The sequence below is a fragment of the Hyperolius riggenbachi genome, chromosome 1 (assembly GCF_040937935.1).
Source record: "Hyperolius riggenbachi isolate aHypRig1 chromosome 1, aHypRig1.pri, whole genome shotgun sequence".
In the NCBI taxonomy this organism is placed as follows: Eukaryota; Metazoa; Chordata; class Amphibia; order Anura; family Hyperoliidae; genus Hyperolius; species Hyperolius riggenbachi.
In genome coordinates, this window is record NC_090646.1 from 487,214,017 (window position 1) to 487,237,926 (window position 23,910).

At 41.5% G+C, this 23,910-nt stretch overlaps 1 protein-coding gene and 1 long non-coding RNA gene across 2 annotated transcripts in view; one reads left to right on the plus strand and one right to left on the minus strand.

Annotated features, from left to right (window-relative positions):
- The window catches only part of LOC137522254 (myosin-6), a 50,047-nt gene extending 28,852 nt beyond the window's left edge, over positions 1–21,195 (plus strand). The window contains exons 16-39 of the mRNA XM_068242285.1: positions 1,929–2,238; positions 2,325–2,395; positions 2,958–3,045; positions 3,244–3,361; positions 3,445–3,568; positions 3,661–3,797; positions 7,180–7,435; positions 10,145–10,387; positions 10,480–10,656; positions 10,742–10,887; positions 10,969–11,059; positions 11,160–11,549; positions 12,551–12,796; positions 14,039–14,235; positions 15,848–16,031; positions 16,115–16,280; positions 16,399–16,523; positions 16,629–16,937; positions 17,125–17,328; positions 17,442–17,567; positions 17,652–17,927; positions 18,077–18,172; positions 18,257–18,391; positions 21,082–21,195. Coding sequence (XP_068098386.1) covers positions 1,929–2,238; positions 2,325–2,395; positions 2,958–3,045; positions 3,244–3,361; positions 3,445–3,568; positions 3,661–3,797; positions 7,180–7,435; positions 10,145–10,387; positions 10,480–10,656; positions 10,742–10,887; positions 10,969–11,059; positions 11,160–11,549; positions 12,551–12,796; positions 14,039–14,235; positions 15,848–16,031; positions 16,115–16,280; positions 16,399–16,523; positions 16,629–16,937; positions 17,125–17,328; positions 17,442–17,567; positions 17,652–17,927; positions 18,077–18,172; positions 18,257–18,391; positions 21,082–21,105 — 4,239 coding nt within the window. The 3' untranslated portion in view covers positions 21,106–21,195. The remainder of the gene's footprint in view (positions 1–1,928; positions 2,239–2,324; positions 2,396–2,957; positions 3,046–3,243; positions 3,362–3,444; positions 3,569–3,660; positions 3,798–7,179; positions 7,436–10,144; positions 10,388–10,479; positions 10,657–10,741; positions 10,888–10,968; positions 11,060–11,159; positions 11,550–12,550; positions 12,797–14,038; positions 14,236–15,847; positions 16,032–16,114; positions 16,281–16,398; positions 16,524–16,628; positions 16,938–17,124; positions 17,329–17,441; positions 17,568–17,651; positions 17,928–18,076; positions 18,173–18,256; positions 18,392–21,081) is intronic.
- LOC137522262 (uncharacterized) lies at positions 3,564–7,839 on the minus strand. Its single transcript, XR_011022265.1, has 3 exons — positions 7,779–7,839; positions 6,945–7,372; positions 3,564–3,759 (listed from the first exon to the last, which is right to left on the minus strand). It is a non-coding gene; the product is annotated as an uncharacterized lncRNA (long non-coding RNA).
- Positions 21,196–23,910: the final 2,715 nt, after the last annotated feature.

The window sequence follows — 23,910 nt, forward strand, 5'->3', positions numbered from 1 at the left end:
ATTTCGATGGATCGTTAGGTCGATTCGCATGTAAAGTATGCCAAATCGACCTAACGATCCATCGAAATGCAAATCGGACTTGTTTGAAATAAACGAATCGACGGGAATCAAGCGGGAAATTGAGTGCGGGAACGCACCGTGTGTATTCAGCAATAAATGGATGGATGGATGGATGGAGCACAAGACATGGATGGAGCACAAGACATGGATGGATGGATGGATGGGTAGATGGATGGAGCACAAGACATGGATGGATGGAGACATGGATGGATGGTACACAAGACATGGATGGATGGAGCACAAGACATGGTTGGATGGAGGCATGGATGGATGAAGCACAAGACATGGGTGGATGGAGGCATGGATGGATGGAGCACAAGACATGGATGGATGGAGCACAAGACATGCTGGGTACACACTATGAGATTTTCTGGTCGATTTACTATCAGATCGATTATTTCCAACATGTCCGATTTGCTTTTCGATCGATTTCCGAGCATTTTCCGATCGATTTCCATGCACTCTAATAGGAAATTGATCGGAAAATCCTTGGAAAACAATCGGAAAGCAAATCGAACATGTTGGAAATAATCGATCTGACAGTAAATCGACCAGAAAATCTCATAGTGTGTACCCAGCATGATCAGATGGATGGATGAAGACATGGATGGATGAGGCGCAAGACATGGATAGATGGATGGATGGATGGAGCAGAAGACATGGATGAATCGATGGAGACATGGATGGATGGAGCACAAGACATGGATGGATGGATGGAGACATGGATGGAAGGAGCACAAGCCATGGATGGATGGATGGAGACATGGATGGATGGAGCACAAGACATGGATGGATGGATGGAGACATGGATGGATGGAGCACAAGACATGGCTGGATGGATGGAGCACAAGACATGGATGGATGGATGGAGACATGGATGGATGGAGCACAAAACATGGATGGATGGATGGAGACATGGATGGATGGAGCACAAGACATGGATGGATGGATGGAGCACAAGACATGGATGGATGGATGGAGACATGGATGGATGGAGCACAAAACATGGATGGATGGAGCACAAGACATGGATGGATGGATGGATGGATGGAGACGTGGATGGATGGAGCACAAGACATGGATGGATGGATGGATGGAGCAGAAGACATGGATGGATGGATGGAGACATGGATAGATGGATGGAGCAGAAGACATGGATGGATGGATGGAGACATGGATGGATGGAGCACAAGACATGGATGGATGGATGGAGACATGGATGGATGGAGCACAAGACATGGATGGATGGATGGAGCACAAGACATGGATGGATGGATGGAGACATGGATGGATGGAGCACAAAACATGGATGGATGGAGCACAAGACATGGATGGATGGATGGAGACATGGATGGATGGAGCACAAGACATGGATGGATGGATGGATGGAGCAGAAGACATGGATGGATGGATGGAGATATGAATGGATGGAGCACAAAACATGGATGGATGGATGGATGGATGGAGACATGGATGGATGGTGCACAAAACATGGATGGATGGATAGATGGATGGACGAGTGGGTGGGATTCTGGGTGGATGGAGACATGGATGAATGATGTGCAAGACGTGGATGAAGGGATAGATGGATGGATGGATGGATGGATGGATGGATGGATGGGTGGATGGTACGTAGGTAGATAGATGGTCATTATTAGCTGCTTTTCATTTATTTATTTTCATTAGTTAAGATGTATTGGAGTTTTATCTGTATGAAATCAACTATGTCATGTGACTCATATAACCATACTGTTAGAACATCTTTATTGAATAGCTTCTAATGTAACAAATGTACTTTTTTATAATTCTGCACAGGAGAAAAAAATGAACATACTGTATATTTACTAACAATTGTTCTTCCTCTGCAGCCCATGGGTATCATGTCCATCCTGGAGGAGGAGTGCATGTTTCCCAAAGCCAGTGATGTCACCTTTAAAGCCAAGCTGTATGATAATCACCTGGGCAAATCCAACAACTTCCAGAAGCCACGGAATGCCAAGGGGAAGCCAGAGGCCCACTTTGCCCTGATGCACTATGCTGGTACTGTGGACTATAATATTATGGGCTGGTTGGAGAAGAATAAGGACCCCCTGAATGAGACTGTTGTTGGGCTGTACCAGAAGTCAGCTCTTAAGCTGCTGGCAAATTTGTTTGCCAATTATTCCAGTGCTGATTCAGGTAGGAGCTTTGTAGTATACATACATCTTGGCAAACTATTTGCTTCCACAGTACATTCAAATATTTTTATTATTCTTACATTACAGACAGTGGTGGAAAAGGTAAAGGAGGAAAGAAGAAGGGTTCTTCCTTCCAGACAGTATCTGCCCTACATAGGGTAAGATGTTTAACTCTTTATTTTAACTTTTCTCCTTTTTTAAAAAAGGGAGGGAGGAATGATAATGGTCTTTTTCTACACATAGTTTTTATTTGTGTTGAATGTGTTTGTGTAGTTTTAAATACCAACAATGGGGTTAATTGTGGTCTACCTGTGTGGCCACTGTTTAGATTCTTTTATCTTTACCGTTGGAATTTCATCTAATCATTCGTACTTTCTGACAATATGGTGCTGTGAGGTTGGGTCTTTTTTCCATTGCCAATGAAAATGCACAGAGGAGGATACAATCGTTCCCATCTGCACTTGTTCTGCCTTTTTTGGTTAAATTGTGGTGCAATTGGAAAGCCTTGTTAAATGCAAGCAGGGGAAAGGGAGCACCATGATTTGACTGAAAAAACTATTGTCCTAGCCATTGTCAAATTGGACACATTCTGAAAACTAGATCGTATCCCATGCAGTGGGAAAATGGTCTAAAAGTAGAATGCCTCAAGTGGTGCATTTATTTTTTAGGCAATAAGAAAACATGATATCTTGCCTTGACATATTTAATGTGCTTCAACAGGAAAATTTGAACAAGCTCATGACCAACTTAAGGACAACTCACCCTCATTTTGTACGTTGTATCATTCCAAATGAACGAAAATCTCCAGGTAATTATTATTCAAGGTAGATTAATCCAATTCTTCTCTTCTTTCAAAACATAGATAGCACCCAGTATATAAATATATATATATATATATATATATATATATATATATATATATATATACAGTATATATAACTTCACACATCCATGAATGGCTGTTGCTGTTTCGCGTCTGTGTTAAATGCGTACTCATGTCTTACAGGCGAGATGGACAATCCCTTGGTGATGCACCAGCTTCGTTGTAATGGTGTGCTGGAGGGTATCAGGATCTGTAGAAAGGGATTCCCCAACCGCATCCTATATGGGGATTTCAGGCAGCGGTAAGCTTGCTCCTGTGACATATGGAACCTTCTGTGAAAAGGGTCATCAAAATACAAAATTCACTAGGTGTCATTTTCAACAGCTACCGCATCCTGAATCCTTCAGCCATACCTGAAGGGCAGTTCATAGACAGCAGGAAGGGGGCTGAGAAGCTTCTAGGCTCACTGGAGATAGATCACACACAGTATAAATTTGGCCATACAAAGGTAAACATTAATAAGAATAATTTTTATAAGGTGTATATCTTTGATTTCAAGTAAAAAAAAAGTTGCTAAGCATAGTTTTTATTTCCTTGTAGGTGTTCTTTAAGGCTGGTCTCTTGGGTACCCTGGAAGAAATGAGGGATGAGCGTCTCTCTAGGATCATTACACGAATCCAAGCACAATCTCGAGGACTGCTGATGAGAAGAGAGTTTAAGAAGATTTTGGAGCGCAGGTGAATTCATGTGCAATGACTGTATTTATTTTACAGATGTTTCCGCTCCTCCTATAATTGGAATATTCAGCAACACATATGAAGGTAATGAAACTGCATGATGGCCCCAGTTTTCCTCATCCATACGCAATGAGGTCACTACAACCAGATGCATGTGAAACAGGACATAAAGTCCTGAAATGGTTTGTCATTTCTGCAAAGCACACATATATATATATATATATATATATATATATATATATATATATATATATATATATATATATATATATATATACAGTGGTGTGAAAACCTTCCTGATTTCTTATTCTTTTGCATGTTTGTCACACTTAAATGTTTCGGCTCATCAAAAACCGTTAACTATTAGTCAAAGATAACATAATTGAACACAAAATGCAGTTTTAAATGATGGTTTTTATTATTCAGTGAGAAAACAAACTCCAAATCTACATGGCCCTGTGTGAAAAAGTGATTGCCCCCCTTGTTAAAAAATAACTTAACTGTGGTTTATCACACCTGAGTTCAATTTCTGTAGTCACCCCCAGGCCTGATTACTACCACACCTGTTTCAATCAAGAAATCACTTAAATAGGAGCTATCTGACACAGAGAAGTAGACCAAAAGCACCTCAAAAGCTAGACATCATGCCAAGATCCAAAGAAATTCAGGAACAAATGAGAACAAAAGTACTGTAACTGAGATCTATCAGTCTGGTAAAGGTTATAAAGCCATTTCTAAAGCTTTGGGACTCCAGCGAACCACAGTGAGAGCCATTATCCACAAATGGCAAAAACATGGAACAGTGATGAACCTTCCCAGGAGTGTCTGGCCGGCCAAAATTACCCCAAGAGCGCAGAGAAATCCAAGAGGCCACAAAAGACCCCAGGACAACATCTAAAGAACTGCAGGCCTCACTTGCCTCAATTAAGGTCAGTGTTCACGACTCCACCATAAGAAAGAGACTGGGCAAAAACGGCTTGCATGGCAGATATCCAAGGCGCAAACCACTTTTAAGCAAAAAGAACATTAAGGCTCGTCTCAATTTTGCTAAAAAACATCTCAATGATTGCCAAGACTTTTGGGAAAATACCTTGTGGACCGACGAGACAAAAGTTGAACTTTTTGGAAGGTGCGTGTCCTGTTACATCTGGTGTAGAAGTCACACATCATTTCAGCAAAAGAACATCATACCAACAGTAAAATATGGTGGTGGTAGTGTGATGGTCTGGGGTTGTTTGCTGCTTCAGGACCTGGAAGGCTTGCTGTGATAGATGGAACCATGAATTCTACTGTCTACCAAAAAATCCTGAAGGAAAATGTCTGGCCATCTGTTCATCAACTCAAGCTGAAGCGATCTTGGGTGCTGCAGCAGGACAATGACCCAAAACACACCAGCAAATCCACCTCTGAATGGCTGAAGAAAAACAAAATGAAGACTTTGGAGTGGCCTAGTCAAAGTCCTGACCTGAATCCTATTAAGATGTTGTGGCATGACCTTAAAAAGGTGGTTCATGCTAGAAAACCCTCAAAAAAAGCTGAATTACAATTCTGCAAAGATGAGTGGGCCAAAATTCCTCCAGAGCGCTGTAAAAGACTTGTTGCAAGTTATCGCAAACGCTTGATTGCAGTTATTGCTGCTAAGGGTGGCCCAACCAGTTATTAGGTTCAGGGGGCAATTTCTTTTTCACACAGGGCCATGTAGGTTTTGAGTTTTTTTTTCTCACTAAATAATAAAAACCATCATTTAAAACTGCATTTTGTGTTCAATTATGTTATCTTTGACTAGTAGTTAACGTTTTTTGATGAGCAGAAACATTTAAGTGTGACAAACATGCAAAAGAATTAGAAATCAGGAAGGGGGCAAATAGTTTTTCACACCACTGCATATATATATATATATATATATATATATATATATATATATATATATATATATATATATATATATATATATATATATTATAACGCTAATGTACATTGGCTGAAAGCCTAGTTGTAGCAACCTCATACATGGCAGACTTTCGGCAGTAAGCCAAACATTGCCTGAACCTCCATAGGGCTTAACTACACTTCCAGTTCTCCTTATGCCTGCTGAACTTCAACCAATATAATCAGAGGTAAAACAGAATCCTGTATTCGCTCTCAGGACACTGAGCTTTGCTTTGAAATGCATAAAAAAAATAATCGATATTATATACATATGTTATTTATCTCACTAATATTATAAATGCGAAAGTTTGGATGTTTGTTACTCAATCATGCAACAATGGCTGAACAGATTCAAATGAAATTTGGCACACACATAGTACATTACCTGGAATAACATATAGGATACTTTTTATCCTCATAACCAAAAATTGGGCAGAGACAAAAACGAATTTCACTGGGAAAATGTAAACTGCAGCCATCTTACTCTGTTAATAGTAAGGTTCTCAAACTTTGCACAGTTGGTCACTGGGGGACTGTGATTAATATACAGAAAAGTGGGTGAAGCCTACAAAAGCCAATCAAAATTGGAATATTTGGAATGGAATATTTAATTGCTGCCATTCTTGAACTGTTAATGGTCCAAGCCTCAAACCTGGTACAGTTGGTCATTGAGTGACTGGGGTCAGGGCTGGCTCTAGACTTTTTGCCGCCTGAGACAAACTTGTGAAGATGCCGCCCCCCCTTCCCCGACAGATGGTATAATTGCCCCAGGTAGCCTGGAGGGGTTAGCAGCCAGGAAGGGGGGCAGCTGGCACAGTGGTGGGGAGGGGGGTCAGTCGCCCTGTCCACTCTCCCCCTCCAGCTATGAGTGCAGTGTGTGTCAGACAGCAGGAGGGGAAGTAATTACCTCTTCTTTCCGCGTTCCAGCGATGCGTACCACCGCTCGTCACTTCCTGCAATGTTGCTCAAGTGGGCAGCTTTGCAGGAAGTGACCAGCGGTGGTATGCACGCTGGAATCCAGAAGGAAAAGGTGAGTAATTGCTCCCCCACCCACTGCCTGACCACACACAGCTCAGTTACCTGGAGGGGGAGAGCGGACGGGGGGACCCAGGTGAAGGAGGGGGGTTACGACCCCCCTCCCCACCACTGCGCCTGCTGCCCCTCTTCCTGGCTGCTACCCCCCCAGTCAATCACTCATGTAGCTGCTAGCTAACTAACCTTTTGGCCTTGTTTGCTGGGTCACTTATGCTCTCCAATCTTTGTAAACCATATCCATGACATATCTCACAAGGCTTTCTAAAGGGAAAAAATCCTTTGTTTTGCCACAGTCTTTTTGTAGTTCACAAATAATGCATTTATTGCTGTGCTATGTATTATCTTGCTTTTAAATGATCCGTTGCATGGAGAACACTCTTGAATCCGTTCTAACACTTTGCACTGTGTATTTCTTCAGAGATGCCCTTCTGGTTATTCAGTGGAACATTCGAGCTTTCATGGGTGTCAAAAACTGGCCATGGATGAAACTGTACTTTAAGATCAAACCCCTGCTTAAGAGTGCGGAAACTGAGAAGGAGATGGCAAATATGAAGGAAGAGTTCCATAGACTGAAGGATGCACTGGAAAAATCTGATAGCAGGCGCAAGGAACTGGAAGAGAAGATGGTCTCCCTGTTACAAGAGAAAAATGATCTGCAGCTTCAAGTGCAATCTGTACGTCTAACAACACATAATATACATGGGTCTAGAAACATTATTTCCACAAAAATACTTTGGTTTTGCTGCTTTACATTAGTATGAGTCTTCTGATGAAGTATAGTAGCTAATCAGTTGTATATTGAGTAGCTATATATAATAATCATATTTTTTACAGCATCAGCATCTTGCATGGGGCCACACAAATCAATATTTTACATACAGATGAAATAGAAACAGTGGTAGGGTAAAACTCAGTCATATGGAAGGCCTTGTTTTAAACAAATACTGTACTGATGGAATATAGTAGTCTGTAACCAGAGTAATACCAACATACAACAGGCGAAAGAATGTTACCCACACAAGCTTAAAGCCTTAACCCTAGTACACATGTAAGAGTGTAAGAGGACTGTTGCCTAGGGAATCGGTACTGAAGCCCTCAGGCAACAGTTAGGGGCTGAGATCTGTACGGTTGCATTACTATGCTAGGGGCTAGCAACACAACTGTTGCTGTGGAGGGAGGAGGGGAATGATGCATGGATGCCAACAGATGCGTGAATGACAACAGGAGAGAAGAAGAACAGTACATCGGGGGTCATTTAGGCATTGGACAGCTCTAAAGATTCGGCCTGCTATATCTTTAGGTGAAATCCTGGGTGCTCCTGTACACATGCTAGATTCTTGGCCGAGGTGGTTTTTAATGGCCACCTCAGCCAAGTTTAATCATGTGTACCTAGCTTAAAGGAATTCCAGAGGTGAAAATAAACTATGAGATAAACAATCGTATTTATCATCCTACTTCTACTAATGACCTTTTAAGATGCACCACAGTGGTGGTTACATTTAAATCTACTTTAAGCTTTTTATGTTTCATTGTCTCTGCTCAATGGCACAGTCTTTGATGTATGCCAGAGCTAAAATTCTGTGAACTATTGACCTTTTTATCTATCCCAACATAAGAGAAACTGTCACTTGTATATCTGAATGTTAAGAACAAAGAGTAGTTATTTGTATGTCTGTCTCATCATATCACTGGTTAACTTGGTATTCCTTTAACCTCCTTAGCGGTAATCACGAGTTCAGATTGGGGTAGGAAAAACATACTAGGAGCGGTATCCCCGAGCTGAACTAGTGGTAGCTGCTGGGAGGTCTGTGCAGAGCAATGCGTGCAGCGGGTGTTTTAACTCAGCCCCCAGGGGATTCTGATGTTGGCCGCTATTCTACTCCCTCTCCTCCGAGGCTCTGATTCCCCTTGGTGAGATCGCCATCTGTTGTCATGACCACAGCCGGAAATCTCACTAAAGGATTACAGTACCACCTGGATCCCAGGGAGGTGAGTGAGAGCTGAGCTGTTGCAGAACTCTTTAGCAGCATGATTTTTTTCTAGGTTTTAGGATCTAAAAGAATGCAAAAAAATTGCACCGCTTTTAGACCCTAAAATTCAGAAAGAATCATAATGCCAAGGGGGTTAAAGGACACTATATGATGCAAAGCAAATAAGGGCAAGATAATACACAGTTGTATTGCATGCCTCGTACAATGCACAAATACATGGGACCACAGTGTATATACAGCAAGGGACAGTAAGAATTCAATGAATATTTTATATGCACACTAAAGGCTTTGTTCATATTCAGCTTGAATTCAAATAGATAAAAAAAATTAGATTAGATTAGCTTTGTGTAAAATTTACCAGTGTTGTATGACAGGTCGCATTCTCTGGTCAGGCAAACTACTGGTCAATAGGATGCTACTAATTCTGATTTTATGCAGATGTATGCACCTTGGAAACTAATTGAATGCTACTGCATACATTTGCCTACAGTTAGCATAAAATTAACATCATCTTAGACTATTAGAAATTTCATTGACCATCTTTAAGGGCTGGTGCACACCAAAACCCGCTAGCAGATCCGCAAAACGCTAGCAGATTTTTAAACGCTTTTTTTTATTTTTATGAGGCGTTTTGCTAGCGTTTTGCGGATTGCTGCTGCGGTTTTCAGTATAGTAGATTTCATATATTGTTACAGTAAAGCTGTTACTGAACAGCTTCTGTAACAAAAACGCCTGCAAAACCGCTCTGAACAGGCGTTTTTCAGAGCGGTTTGCGTTTTTCCTATACTTAACATTGAGGCAGAAACGCATCCGAAATCCAAAAAATGCCTCACCCAGGCATTTTTCGTTTCTGCAAAACGCCTGCCGCTCTGGTGTGCACCACCCCATTGAGATACATTGACCAAGCAGATCCGCAGCCGCAAGCGGATCTGAAAACGCCCAAAAAGCCGCTCGGTGTGCACCAGCCCTAACTTCTGCTCTTAGTCAAGCAGATGTACAATACTTCTTCAGTTTGATCCTTTCTCCCTGCAAGGTACCGCCCAGTAATAATTGGTACCATGTTCACAATATTTCAAATTTTTCTACCAATGCATTTTTCCTGGATATAACATTATCCTTCATGCTTAATATTAGGAATATTTGACATATAGTTTGTCAACATCAGTTGCAAACAATGCATACATACTTATTTTTAAATAAGCTAATAGAAAAATAATTTTTCACTAAGTATAGAACACTTACTGTTTCAGGGATTTGCTTGAGAAATGTATTGTTATTATTATTAGTATCCCTATTATAGAGTTGACATCTTTTTCAGTGCTTTATGGAGTACATAGTCATGTCACTAACATATTTTTTTTTTTTACTTCTGCATATTCTTGCTTGCAATAGGAACAAGATAATTTGAATGATGCTGAAGAAAGATGTGACCAGTTAATCAAGAACAAAATACAACTTGAAGCAAAGCTGAAAGAGCAGACAGAAAGGCTGGAAGATGAAGAGGAGATGAACGCAGAACTAACTGCAAAAAAGAGGAAGCTGGAAGATGAATGTTCTGAGCTCAAGAAGGATATCGATGATCTGGAGCTCACACTAGCCAAAGTGGAAAAAGAAAAACATGCTACAGAGAACAAGGTAAAGTTCTATTCAGTTACACGAATGGTTCTCATTTCCTTCTGAGATCACTTCTGATTTGATTTGTTGACAGTATGTCTTCTGTTTTATAGGTTAAAAACATGACTGAAGAGATGGCAGGTTTAGATGAGATTATTGCCAGACTTACCAAAGAGAAAAAAGCTCTCCAAGAAGCTCACCAACAAACCCTAGATGACCTTCAAGCTGAAGAAGACAAAGTCAATGTTCTGTCTAAATCAAAAGCTAAGCTGGAACAGCAAGTTGATGATGTGAGTGACAGAGCTACCTTAGGCATTTCAGTTATATTTCTGGTATTGCACGCTGCCCATTTTGACGTGTATGTTCTTCTTATAGCTGGAAGGATCCTTGGAGCAAGAGAAGAAAATAAGGATGGATTTGGAACGAGCCAAAAGAAAACTGGAAGGTGACCTTAAGCTCACCCAAGAGAATGTAATGGATCTTGAAAATGACAAACAACAGCTAGAAGAGAAACTGAAAAAGTATGTCACTCCAGCATTTGCTATTGCATTTTCTAGAATGTCTTGTTGGCTGTAATATAACCCATAATATTTCACTGGCAGAAAAGAGTTTGAGACCAGCCAGCTGAACAGCAAAATAGAAGATGAGCAACTATTGTGCATGCAGCTCCAGAAGAAGCTCAAAGAGCAACAGGTATTTTAAGCAATAATGATTTATGAATTCATCATTTTGAATAGTTTAAGTAGTCAAACGTAGTAACAATAGAGCTCATGCTTTTTTTCCTCTAAACTAGGCCCGTATTGAAGAACTAGAAGAGGAACTGGAAGCTGAGAGAACAGCACGAGCTAAAGTAGAAAAACTTCGCTCCGATCTGTCAAGAGAACTGGAGGAGATCAGTGAGCGTTTAGAAGAAGCTGGAGGAGCCACCTCTGTGCAACTGGAGCTCAATAAGAAGAGGGAAGCTGAGTTTCTGAAGCTCAGGAGAGATCTAGAGGAGTCCACCCTGCAGTCAGAGGCCACAGCTGCTACTCTAAGGAAGAAACATGCAGATTCTGTAGCAGAGCTCAGTGAGCAGATAGACAACCTGCAGAGAGTCAAACAGAAACTGGAAAAAGAGAAGAGTGAGTTGAAACTGGAGCTGGATGATGTAGCATCTAATATGGAGCAGCTGGTGAAAGCCAAGGTGAGTGAAAGGTATACTTTGGTCTCTCCCAATGCCTCTATTTTCTTTCTTCTTTAGGCATTATAGTGTGCAAAAATTCCCTTTTTTTATTGCACAGTCAAAAATATATCGGTTTGATTTATTCAAAATAATTTAATAGGGTTATAAAAAAAGAATACATCATCATATATCTATTCTTTATTGTAGATCATGACTTTGAAGCCCCCTGCTGACATTGAGAAAATTCCAAAGCAATTTCTATCTGAATATTAATGAACAACCATTAACGTCTTTAGCTTCTATTTTTATTCTAATGACTTTTATTATCGGAACTGAATAATCGCTACCTGATTAAAAGCACCAATGACCGAACGTCTCAGTAGCTGTTGAGGCTAATATTATAAGGATATTTTAAAAATATAGGACAGGTAAAATGGATTAGTAATATAAAGACATATTAAACTGAGCCGATAAGCTGAGCCATTTGTCAAATATACTGGTGTTCATTTGTCATGAAGCAAAATCGATAATTCAATTAATTACATTGACCCCCAGGTTAAAGCAAATCTGTGGTGACAAAAAAGTCACATACTCACCTATGGAGGCTCTGGATCCTGTACAGCCTTCCCGGTCCTCTCACAGTATCCTTACTCCAGCTCTGTCCCCCGCTTAGGAGCCCTCAGAAGCACTTGAGTGCATCTAAAGATGGGTGGCCTCGTACTGCACATGTGTGAGTGCATGCTCGTGCATGCGCAGTAAGGAGCTATCCGTGTTCAAAAGCTCTTGGGCCGCAAGTGCTTCTGAGGATCCCTGAAGGTATATTCACTCAGTTGGTTGGATACGTTCAACAGGGTGACATCGCTGGAACAAGGGGACCAAGCGAGGACAGGGAAAGGTCTCTAGGTATGTGACTTTCTTCTTTTTTTTCCTTGGCTTCAGTATAATTTTAATGAACTTAATGGCAACTAAAAGAATATATTTTATTCCTGTCCATTTCCTAATTTCTGTACTGTGACTTCCAGGCCAACTTAGAGAAAACGTGCCGCACCTTTGAGGACCAGATGAATGAACATCGGACCAAGTATGAAGAGTCTCAAAGAACAATCAATGATTTTACCTCACAGAAGGCTAAACTGCAAACAGAGAATGGGGAGCTAGCTCGCAGACTGGATGAGAAAGAGGCATTAGTGTCACAGCTAACACGTGGAAAGCAAACCTACACTCAGCAACTGGAAGACCTAAAGAGACAGTTGGAGGAAGAGAGCAAGGTAATAATCATTACATAATTAACAATAACATTCATAGTGAATTCAGGGTGGGTAGCACTTTTGATATTGTCTTTTTCTCTGATTCCCTGCATATTGTCTATTTGTGTCTGTGATTGCATTTTGCACTGGATTGGCTATTGCATATTTTTAAGGGTAAAATTGCAGGGAAATCAGATTGCACTGCATTTTGCCAGTGAGTTTCCTGTTCTCCCGTATTTTCTACTCAAGCGCAAACCCTCAAAAACTGCAGCAGGAAACATCCAAGCAAGCCCTCAAAACCCACCTCTTCAAGATGGCTTACCCACCCCCTGCCACACAGTAACTCTCTGCTGAATACTTTTACTATAGCCCTACCTAGTGTGTCCATTTCACCTCCCCTTAGGATGTATGTTTTTGGCAGGGTCCTCCCTTCCCTAGTGTATTCTACATGATCGTGTGCCCCATCATTGTTCCCCTTTCCTATGAACTCCTCTTACTTGAACTACTGAACCTACCTAACCAGCCCAAAATCACATGACCATGCATTTTGTACCGTTTGTCTTGTATAACTTGTCCTATTTTGTATAACCTTGGTATGTTATGTCTGCCATCCTTGAAACCATTGTATGAACCTATTGTCCAGCGCTGCGTAATATGTTGGTGCTTTATAAATACATTAAATAATAATATTTGTGATTGGGCCAAATCAGATCCAAATTGGAGTGAACGTGTTGGAATGTGTACCCGTGATTTACATTAAAGAGCCAGCGGCCTTGCTCTTTGTGGAACGCAAATGATCTGCAGTCGAAAACAGCCCTAGCTGCACGCTTCAATGCATGTTGCAGTTGCCAGGGACTGTATGTGGCAGTTGCCAGGGACATGCTGTGGCTTGCATCCTTGGCACTTGGATAGTGTTCAGAGGTCAATCAACATGAGTTACAATCATACAACCCTTATTATCACTGCGAATGGCCGATGCCATCGATCAGAAGATAAGTTTACTTTGAGGACAAACCATCTACAGCATTTATATTCAGGCTGGAAAGGGTTAATGCGATTTAACTATCTATCGGGATAACCACAAACCATTAATCATTTTTGAGACTTGATAACAAGTTTGAGAAGTGCTAATTTATTATTTTAAAATGCTTCCTTTGCAAATCCTCCAAATGTCTACCAAGAACTCTAGTCAATGTGTGATAATGTATACATTTACTTAGGAAGAATTTCTGAAAACAATATTCTAAATTCTCTTTTGACTAGGCAAAAAATGCTTTAGCCCATGCTTTGCAGTCTGCCCGCCATGACTGTGATCTCCTGAGGGAACAGTATGAGGAGGAGCAGGAAGCCAAGGGAGAGCTGCAACGAGTACTGTCTAAAGCTAACTCAGAGGTGGCTCAGTGGCGAACCAAGTATGAGACGGATGCCATCCAAAGGACTGAGGAGTTGGAGGAGGCTAAGTGAGTAAGAGTGTTCTTGTAGTGCCATCTTGTTTCTCGCTTCATCCATGCATCAGTGTTCTTTTTTCTTTTTAATCCTTTGCTTGCTTATGGAAATAAAAATGCTTGATGACATTATCCTTTCCCCTCAGCTCACTAATAACCGGCTGCTTCCTTAACATCTGCCCAGGTATCTTACTGCATCCTAGCTTTAATATTCCTTTCAACAGAGAAGCTTTTTGCTCGGATTATGTTTTATACAGTCGTATAAGACGAGCATAAAGCTTGTTTGTTAGAAGGCTCTGCTTCATCCTGTGCCATCCAGGTGGGTGACCAAACCTGTGCCTAACCAAAGTATATGTGAACAACTATTGCATGGCATTAGAGTAAATTATCAACAAGCTTCCTACTCTAGTCTAGGCCCAGCTAAAATGAGCCCAGCCCTTATCTCTACTCATGTTGCTTGATGATTTAAAAGAAAAAAATTCCCTAAACAAGTTTATTTGTATATTTCTCTTTTGGGGCCTTATTCAATTCACTTTTTCTCCTTTGCTTTCTCCTTGGAGATAATTTTTCATCTTTATGTTTATAATTACTTTCCAGCCCTTTGCAATGATAAAAGTGCCAAAAAAGAGAGGGAAAAAGGATTGTCAAAATTTTTGTATGTATTTTCTTTATTGCTGGTGGCTTAAAAGGCATTTTATTGACAATGTGTGAAAATATCACCTGGGAGAAAAGTTATGAGAAAAATTGAATTGAATAAATCTTTAGTGTGTTGTCTTTGAACTATCTTAAATGCAGAGATCTCCGATCTTCCTAATGTGCAGTGTCTAAAGGTTTGTCTCTTAGGAGTAGCAAATACCAGTGGGACCTTAGTATATTGCTCATGATTACTTAATTAAATCAGCATAATAATAAATGTATAGCAAACTAATTGTGAAGCCAGAGGTTGTAAAGTGAAGTTAAATAAGAAATCAGGTGACTGGTTGAAATACACTAACCCTGATGGAGATAGTTAAGATATGAGATAATTCTTAAGATATATATACATTATCCTATAGATGTATATATACAGTAGAGTCCTGGTTATCTGGATCACAACTAACTAGCAGTCTCAACCAACCAGCACAAATTGCATGCAGTATTCACAGTGGTGAAGGTCAACTTCTTAGGGTGTTTATGGGCTCTGCTGTGCTTAAAGACTGTGTTACATGGCTCCCCAAGGTTAATATAGTTCCAATTACTGTATTTTACCATTTAATACAGAACTCATAGTATGCATTTAAAGCGGGATATAGCATTGTATTAATTAGGCCTATGTTTAACATTGAGTCTCAAGCAACCAAAATGCACACTTATCCGGCATCAGCTGATGCCTGTTGGTGCCGGATAACCAAGACTCTACTGTATATATACTGAGGTTCATTCATTCGTCAAAAGTCATATAGTGACAGAGCCTTCCCAGAGCTATGTTGCGCTGAAGAAGCAGATTACGAACATGCATGTAACACAGTGGCACCTAAATAATTATGTGACCACAAGTTAACTTAAAAGTGTATAAGGACATAATATGGTCATCGGATTCTTACAGCAACAAAAATCAGGCTTTTATTTATTGCACATTTTTCTTCAGGAAAAAATTAGCTCAAAGACTTCAAGAAGCAGAAGAGGCTGTGGAGGCTGTAAATGCCAAATGCTCATCTCTTGAGAAAACCAAACATCGGTTGCAAAATGAAATTGAGGATCTGATGGTCGATTTGGAGAGGTCAAACGCTGCCTCTGCTGCACTCGACAAAAAACAAAGAAACTTTGATAAGGTGACAAATCATAAATGAAGGGAAATTTTTAACAGGAAAATTTAAGCTGAAAAGTAGGTTCTAACCTTTCCTTGATGTTTAAGATCCTTTCAGAATGGAAGCAGAAATTTGAGGAGTCACAGACAGAGCTTGAGGCCTCTCAGAAAGAAGCTCGCACATTAAGTACAGAGCTTTTCAAGCTGAAGAATGCTTATGAAGAATCCTTAGAGCATCTTGAAACCAGCAAGAGGGAGAACAAAAATCTTCAAGGTAAGAAAATAAGGTCATGATTTTTGGTAACATAAAAAGACCACAATGCCTCCTATGAATACATGAGTGGACCACATATCTTTAGATGAATGACACTAAGAATAGAATTGTTCCACAGAGGAAATCGCGGACCTGACTGAGCAGCTAGGTGAAAATGGAAAGAATATTCATGAGCTCGAAAAGGTTAGAAAGCAACTTGAACAAGAGAAGATTGAGCTGCAAACTGCACTGGAGGAAGCTGAGGTGAGCAGTCAACTTTCCAATAAACAAGAGGTGCTTTAAAAGTAACTTAGTAGCAGCTGAACTTGTTCAAAATGTTTTTTATTGTGTTGATTTTTTACAATACAGGCCTCTCTGGAGCATGAAGAAGGAAAGATTCTGCGTGCCCAGCTAGAATACAACCAGGTGAAATCTGAGATTGAGCGCAAACTGTCAGAGAAAGATGAAGAGATGGAGCAAATGAAGAGGAACCATCAGCGCTTGGTGGATTCTCTACAGACTTCATTGGAAGCTGAGACTAGGAGTCGCAATGAGGCCCTCAGGATAAAGAAAAAGATGGAGGGTGACCTAAATGAAATGGAAATTCAACTTAGTCAAGCCAACCGTGCTGCTGCTGAGGCCCACAAACATTTGAAGGTGGCTCATGGTAGTCTTAAGGTGAGAAGCTAATGAAAAGTTAACATGTTGCTTATTAACTTTTTTACATGTTACTTATTAATCTTAGATAGTATTGTCTATTTAGATAGTAAAATCGTTTAGACCAGCACTTAAATTATCCTAAATATCTTAGAATGACTAAGAGTCACTGTAATTTACATTAACTCTATCATATTGTCACTTATAGGACACCCAGATTCAGCTAGATGACACGCTGAGAGCAAATGAAGATCTTAAGGAGAACATTGCTATTGTGGAGAGGAGAAACATGCTGCTGCAGGCAGAGCTGGAAGAGCTCCGGTCTTTGGTGGAGCAAACAGAAAGAGGCCGAAAACTTGCAGAACAAGAACTGATAGAGACCAGTGAGAGAGTGCAACTTCTCCACTCTCAGGTTAGAAAGAAATGAGATTTCCTGACTTTCCAACATATAATCAGTCTAATTATCAGTCTCTTTCCCAGAATATTCATATTGCTACTGCTTGAAATTCCTTTTATTCTAAACAGAACACAAGTTTGATTAATCAGAAAAAGAAAATGGAATCAGACTTGTCTCAGCTGCAAACAGAGGTGGAGGAAGCAGTGCAGGAGTGCCGTAATGCAGAAGAGAAGGCCAAGAAGGCCATCACTGATGTATGTACATAGTATGGATCAAGAATTATGTACAGTGTATCTTGCTACTGGCTTTATAACTGTTTTACATATCTTTTTACAAAGGCTGCCATGATGGCAGAAGAGCTGAAGAAAGAGCAGGATACGAGTGCCCACCTGGAGAGGATGAAGAAGAACATGGAGCAAACAATCAAAGACCTTCAGCAGCGTCTGGATGAGGCGGAGCAGATTGCCATGAAGGGTGGGAAGAAGCAGCTGCAAAAGTTGGAGGCTCGAGTCCGGGAACTGGACAATGAGCTTGAGGCTGAGCAGAAACGCAGTGCTGAGTCTGTGAAGGGTGTGAGGAAGTTTGAGAGGAGAATTAAAGAGCTCACCTATCAGGTATCACAATGTATGGTGTTTATATACAAGGGAAGAAGCAAAGAAAGTTTAGCAAAAAAAATAAAACATTTACAAGTTATGCATCAATTTGAATAGTGATAAAATAATTATGCAATATCACCTTAACTTTCTTATTTGCATTTTTCCAGACTGAAGAGGATAGAAAGAACTTGGCTCGTCTGCAAGACCTGGTTGACAAGCTGCAACTTAAAGTGAAAGCTTATAAAAGACAGGCAGAGGAAGCTGTAAGTCTTCAGGCAAACACATTCCTTTCTCTTCTTTCCATCTATTCTTCCTTTCTTTTTAATTATTTTGTATTAAACCTATAGGAGGAGCAAGCTAACACAAACCTGGGCAAATTCCGCAAAGTTCAACATGAGCTTGATGAGGCTGAGGAAAGAGCAGACATTGCAGAGTCCCAGGTCAACAAGCTGAGAGCCAAGAGCAGAGATGTTGGAGGCAAGGTAAATAATTACTCTTCAGGTTTTTCTCTTTCCTAACATTTGCTAAAACTTGAGTTGTGACAAACTTTAGCACCTAACTATAATATTCTAACACAGTGATGGTGAAACTTTTAGAGACAAGGGCCCATATGCAATTAACTTTTTCACCTGAGTTTTCTCCTAAGAGATAATTTTTCATTTTCTATTAAATTAACTTTAAAGCACTCAGCAATTGAAAAGGTACCAAAAATGAGGTAAAAGAGTACTATAAAACCTATTTTAAATATTTTCTTGCTTGTTGGGGTTTAAAAGGCATTTTTTTTACAAGTTTAAAAATATCACCTAGGAGAAAACTCAGGAGAAAAAACGAATTGCATATGGGCCAAAGTGCCTGAACTGCAGTCCAAAACCCACTAATTTATCACAAAGTGCCAACACTGCAATTTGCAAGATGGGAGGAGGTGCCCAAATTGTAATACAATATGTAGTGAGTGGAGGTAATAGAAACAGTCTTACCTCGTGAGAAGAGGTTACGATTTTTTATTGTTAGACAACGCGTTTCATGTGACCTGCCCGCTTCCTCAGGTCAATACAAGACAGTGTCTGATCTATGTATCTCTGTTTCAGTCCAGTGAAGGCTAATTCATTATGGGTAGTAAGGAACAGTAGGTGCCAAGTTGCTGTGATTGCTAAGTACAGTGGGCGACAAGGTCCAGTAAAGGCTAAGCCATTATAAGTAGTAATGAACAGTGGGCGCCAAGTTGCTGTGACTGTTGTAGGTGTCAAGTTCCTATGCGTGTTAAGGTGCAGTGAGTGCCCTAAATTCTGAGGGTACTAAGTTGTTGTGAGTACTAAACAGAACTGAGTGCAAAGATGCAACATTGGGTGCCAAGCTCTTTTCATATTAAGATTATGAGTCAATGGTAGTGTGCAAAGGATATCCTGGTTCTTCGGCCATCCCAAACTTTACAAACACGCAGTCTTCCAGCTGCTCCCCCACCAGGACACTCGTTGCCACCAATGTCACAGTCAATGAGTATGTTTATTTCCCTTTTGTGAGCTCATTACATTTTTTTGTGTACCATTATCATGCAATTTCACCTTAATTTCAAATACCTAAAGCTATTCTGACTTTAAAGGTGGCCATACACTGATTTGCCATCAGATCAACAAACAGATAGATCCCTCTCTGATCGAATCTGATCAGAGAGGGATTGTATTGCTGCCTTTACTGCAAACAGATTGTGAATTGATTTCAGCATGAAACCGATCACAATCTGTGGAGCTGCCGCCGCCGCCAGCCCGCATTCATTACCTGATCCGGCCTGCACGAGTCCCTCGGTCTCCACTGTCTTTTTCTCCGCGCTCGGCTCCAGCTTCACTGAACTTCCTGTCCAGGGAAGTTTAAACAGTAGAGGCCGCTCTACTGTTTAAACTTCCTGCCGGGACAGGAAGAAGTGAAGCCTACCGGACTCGGAGCCCAGCGGAGAAGGAGCAGCGGTGACACGTGGCGGCGGAACAGGTAATGTATTGCCGCTGTATTGCTTCGGTCGTCAGGCGTTCGAACGCCGCTATCAACACACTCCCGACCCCCCGGCGATTGAGCAAAATCTTCTGCACGGACAGGAACGTCAGGAATCGACGGGAACGGTCGATTTCGATCGGAAATCGATCGTTCAGTCAATGTTTGTGCAACAATTTCACAGCAGATTCGATCACTGTGATCGAATCTGCTGTATATCAGCGGGAAAATCGTTAGGTGTATGGGCCCCGTAAAACTGACCAAAGCTTAAGTGGCAATTATAGAAACAAGAACCAGAATTGTTGAATGCAGAAGCCAGGGCAATATGATGAAGCACCGGACAGCAGGATATCTACAGAAGCAGCAGGCTGCAGCTATCCGGCCAGTTTCTGGTTGTAATGTGTGAGACTCTCTGTGCACTGGCCGGCTAGCTGCAGCCTGCTGCTGCTGTAGATTTCCTGCTGTCCTGTGTTTCAACATATCGTGCTCACCCATTATATTTTTTAGCCTTCACTCACTACTTCTTCTGGCTCTATGATTGTCCATCTCCTGATGTAGGAGCACCCTGGTATCCATCTACTGAAAGTCCAACGTTGCACCTCATTGACGTGAATGTTGGCCAATGTAAAAAAGCGGAGACGGATGGCAACCTGTGACTTCAGTGCTGTGCGCTGTATTTGCAGATTGCACAGCACCTCGGTCTACTATTTAGCTGGGCATTTACGGGGCCTGAGGCACAAAATTGTGGTAATACTGTCGTGCACTTACAGCACATGGCAATGTTACCCTTATTTGCGACAGCAAGTACTGTGAGTCAAGCTATTAGTGCGACCCACGGTACCTGAGTAGCGTGGCCGTTGATACAGAAATGCACATTACTACTGCTCTTTACCGTTGCAATGGTCGCACTACTCTAGTACCGCAGGTCGCACTAATAGCGTAACTCTTGGTACTCTGTGCACAGCAGTATTACTATGATTTTGTGCATCAGGCCCCAGATGTGATAGAGATGGTGATAGGGCAAAGGCGTGCACACCCAGAGAGGTGGCTCTACGTGCCATGGGCATGCATGCCATAAACTTGCCACAACCTCTCTAACATATCACTGAGTTTTCTTATTACTAATAAATACAGCTCAAGCTTTAAACCTCTAATAACCCAGCATATCATGTATGTTTTATTTCCACAGCAAAAACTCCATGATGAGGAATAGAAAGGACACGATCACAGAAGCTCCAAAGGCTCTGATGAAACTGTACATATACTGTAAAACTACTAAAATAAAGAGTGTCATCAAACCGCACATACCATAATGTTCTGTGATCATCAGTGTGTGTGTGACCTTTTATCTTATTTGTATTCTGTAAGTAATATTAGGTATCTAAATACAGAACCACCAACACTACTTATCTGTGTTACTCAGCCTCTGAGGGTCTGTAAAAGGCAACAGGCATTCATTTAAAGGGGGAATTCAACTTCTGTTACAAAAAAAAAAAGCCTTCAACTTAAATTGGTGCTACAAACTTCTTTGATATTATTAAAAATGATCTATCCATTTCAGCGGGGTAAAATGTACCTGTGAGAAAACGCGGAAAAGCCGCCGCGGGTGCTCAGAGCAAGGCGGCTGATTCTGCGTCCAACACGACAGGTTGCGCGCGTGGGCCTGCATCTGCTAGCATGACTGAACGTGGAGAAACCGCTGCATGTCCTGAGAACAAGGCGGCGGATTCCGCGTCCGACGCGGCGGTTTGCACGCATAGGCCTACATCTGGCAGTATGGCGGAATGGAGGGGAACCGCCGCATGCTCTGATAACGGTGCGGCTGGTTTTGCGCTCAGCACAGTGGATGGTTTACAGCACAGGTCTGGTGTGGCTGGGACTGATAGTCCACACAGGTTCAGAAGAGGCAGAGCTTTTATGACAGCCAGAAGGGAGTCAGCTGACCAAGCCGGTCAGCTGACAATTCCACCACTTCCCATTGGTCCAGCACTTAGGGGAGGCGCTGGAGAGCGCCTTGCTATATATACTGGGTGCTGGTCATTCTCTGGTTGTCTGCCGTTGCGATCACTACGTGGAAGCACTCAGACCTTTTTGTCAGATTCTGTGTTATTCTCTAGACCAGTTCCTGGGTGTTGATGACCAAGGACCTCACACCTCAGATTAGGAATTCTGTATATAATTTGTGTAATTCTCTAGACCAGTTCCAGGGTGTTGATGATCACGGACCTCACACCCCAGATTAGGAATACTGTATATTATCTGTGTCATTCTTCAGACTAGTTCCAGGGTGTTGATGACTATGGAGCTCACACCCAAGACTAGGAATTAGCTTTACCATCCTGTTATATCTTCAGACTAGTTCCAGGGTGTTGATGATCAAGGAGCTCACACCTTTAGACTAGACTATTGTTGATTATTTGTTATGACCTTCTGCTTTTCCTGACCTCTCTTCTGATCTCTGATTTGGTACTTCGCTATATCTGATACTCCGTTGCCAAACCTTGCTTGCCTTAGGATTCCGTATCAGTCTCTTTCCTCTGTATCTGATCTGTCTGTCTGTTGCCGACCTGGCTTGTCCGACCACGAGAACTATCTCCTCTGTTTAGAGATAGTTCACAGATCTGTCAGTGACACTCCACCATTGGTGTCACTCACACTCTGGTCCTTCCCACTCTCAGCCTGACTCCTCCCCTTGGGGAGCCTCAGGCCTTTGGAAGGAGCCTGTTCTTTGGGCAGTATCTCTTACTGCCTTGCACCCTCTATACGGAGGCTCTCCTCAAAGTTTTACTGTTGCACCAAACACTCATATTACTCAGGTGTCCAGAGGTTAGAGATATATCTGATTATCGGTGATACTGCAGATCATCAATAATCGGGTATATATCTGTATTCTCGGTGATACTGCAGATCACCGGTAATCAGATCCTCTCTGTGTTACACCGATCGTTACAGTTCCCAAACCGTTAATTTGCTCAAGCTGGTTTGCAAACTTAGCAATAGTGCTGTTAAAGAGGGATGAAACTCAAATGTCATCTATTGTGTACAGCATTAAGCACAGCACAAAACGAATAGTTAAAAACATACTATTGGTTTCCAAGTTACTAGATGGGTTTATATGCAAACTTTTCATTACACTTAAAGAGACTCCGTAACAAAAATTGCATCCTGTTTTTTATCATCCTACAAGTTTCAAAAGCTATTCTAATGTGTTCTGGCTTACTGCAGTACTTTCTACTATAACAGTCTCTGTAATAAATCAATGTATCTTTCCCCTGTCAGACTTGTCAGCCTGTGTCTGGAAGGCTGCCAAGTTCTTCAGTGTTGTGGTTCTGCTATGAACTCCCCCTTCCAGGCCCCTCTATGCACACTGCCTGTGTATTGTTTAGATTAGGGCAGCTTCTCTCTTCTCTCTTATCTTTTACAAGCTGGATAAATGGTCCTCTGAGCTGGCTGGGCTTTCACATACTGAGGAATTACAGACAAAGGCAAAGCTGTTTGCAGGAAGAAACGAGCAGCCTGAAACTTCAGTGCATGAGAACTGCAGGGGGAAAGAAACACACAAATGATCTCTTGAGATTCAAAAGGAAGGCTGTATACAGCCTGCTTGTGTATGGATGCATTTTCTATGTGTGGACATACTGTAAATCAACCTACTTCCTGTTTTGGTGGCCATTTTGTTTGTTTATAAACAAACTTTTAAAAACTGTTTTTAACCACTTTTAATGCGGCGGGGAGCGGCAAAATTGTGACAGAGGGTAATAGGAGATGTCCCCTAACGCACTGGTATGTTTACTTTTGTGCGATTTTAACAATACAGATTCTCTTTAAGGTGCGTACACACGCCTGATCTCTTCAAACGACGGGCCGTCAGACGGCCGTTCTGACGAGTTTCCCCGTGTGTTTGATAAGGCTGGTTTTGACTGATCCGCTCGGCAGACTGGTCAAAACCAGCCTTATCAGCCTGCCGACAGACTGTACACACGGGGAAACTGTCGTCAGAACGTTCGCCCCGCGGGTG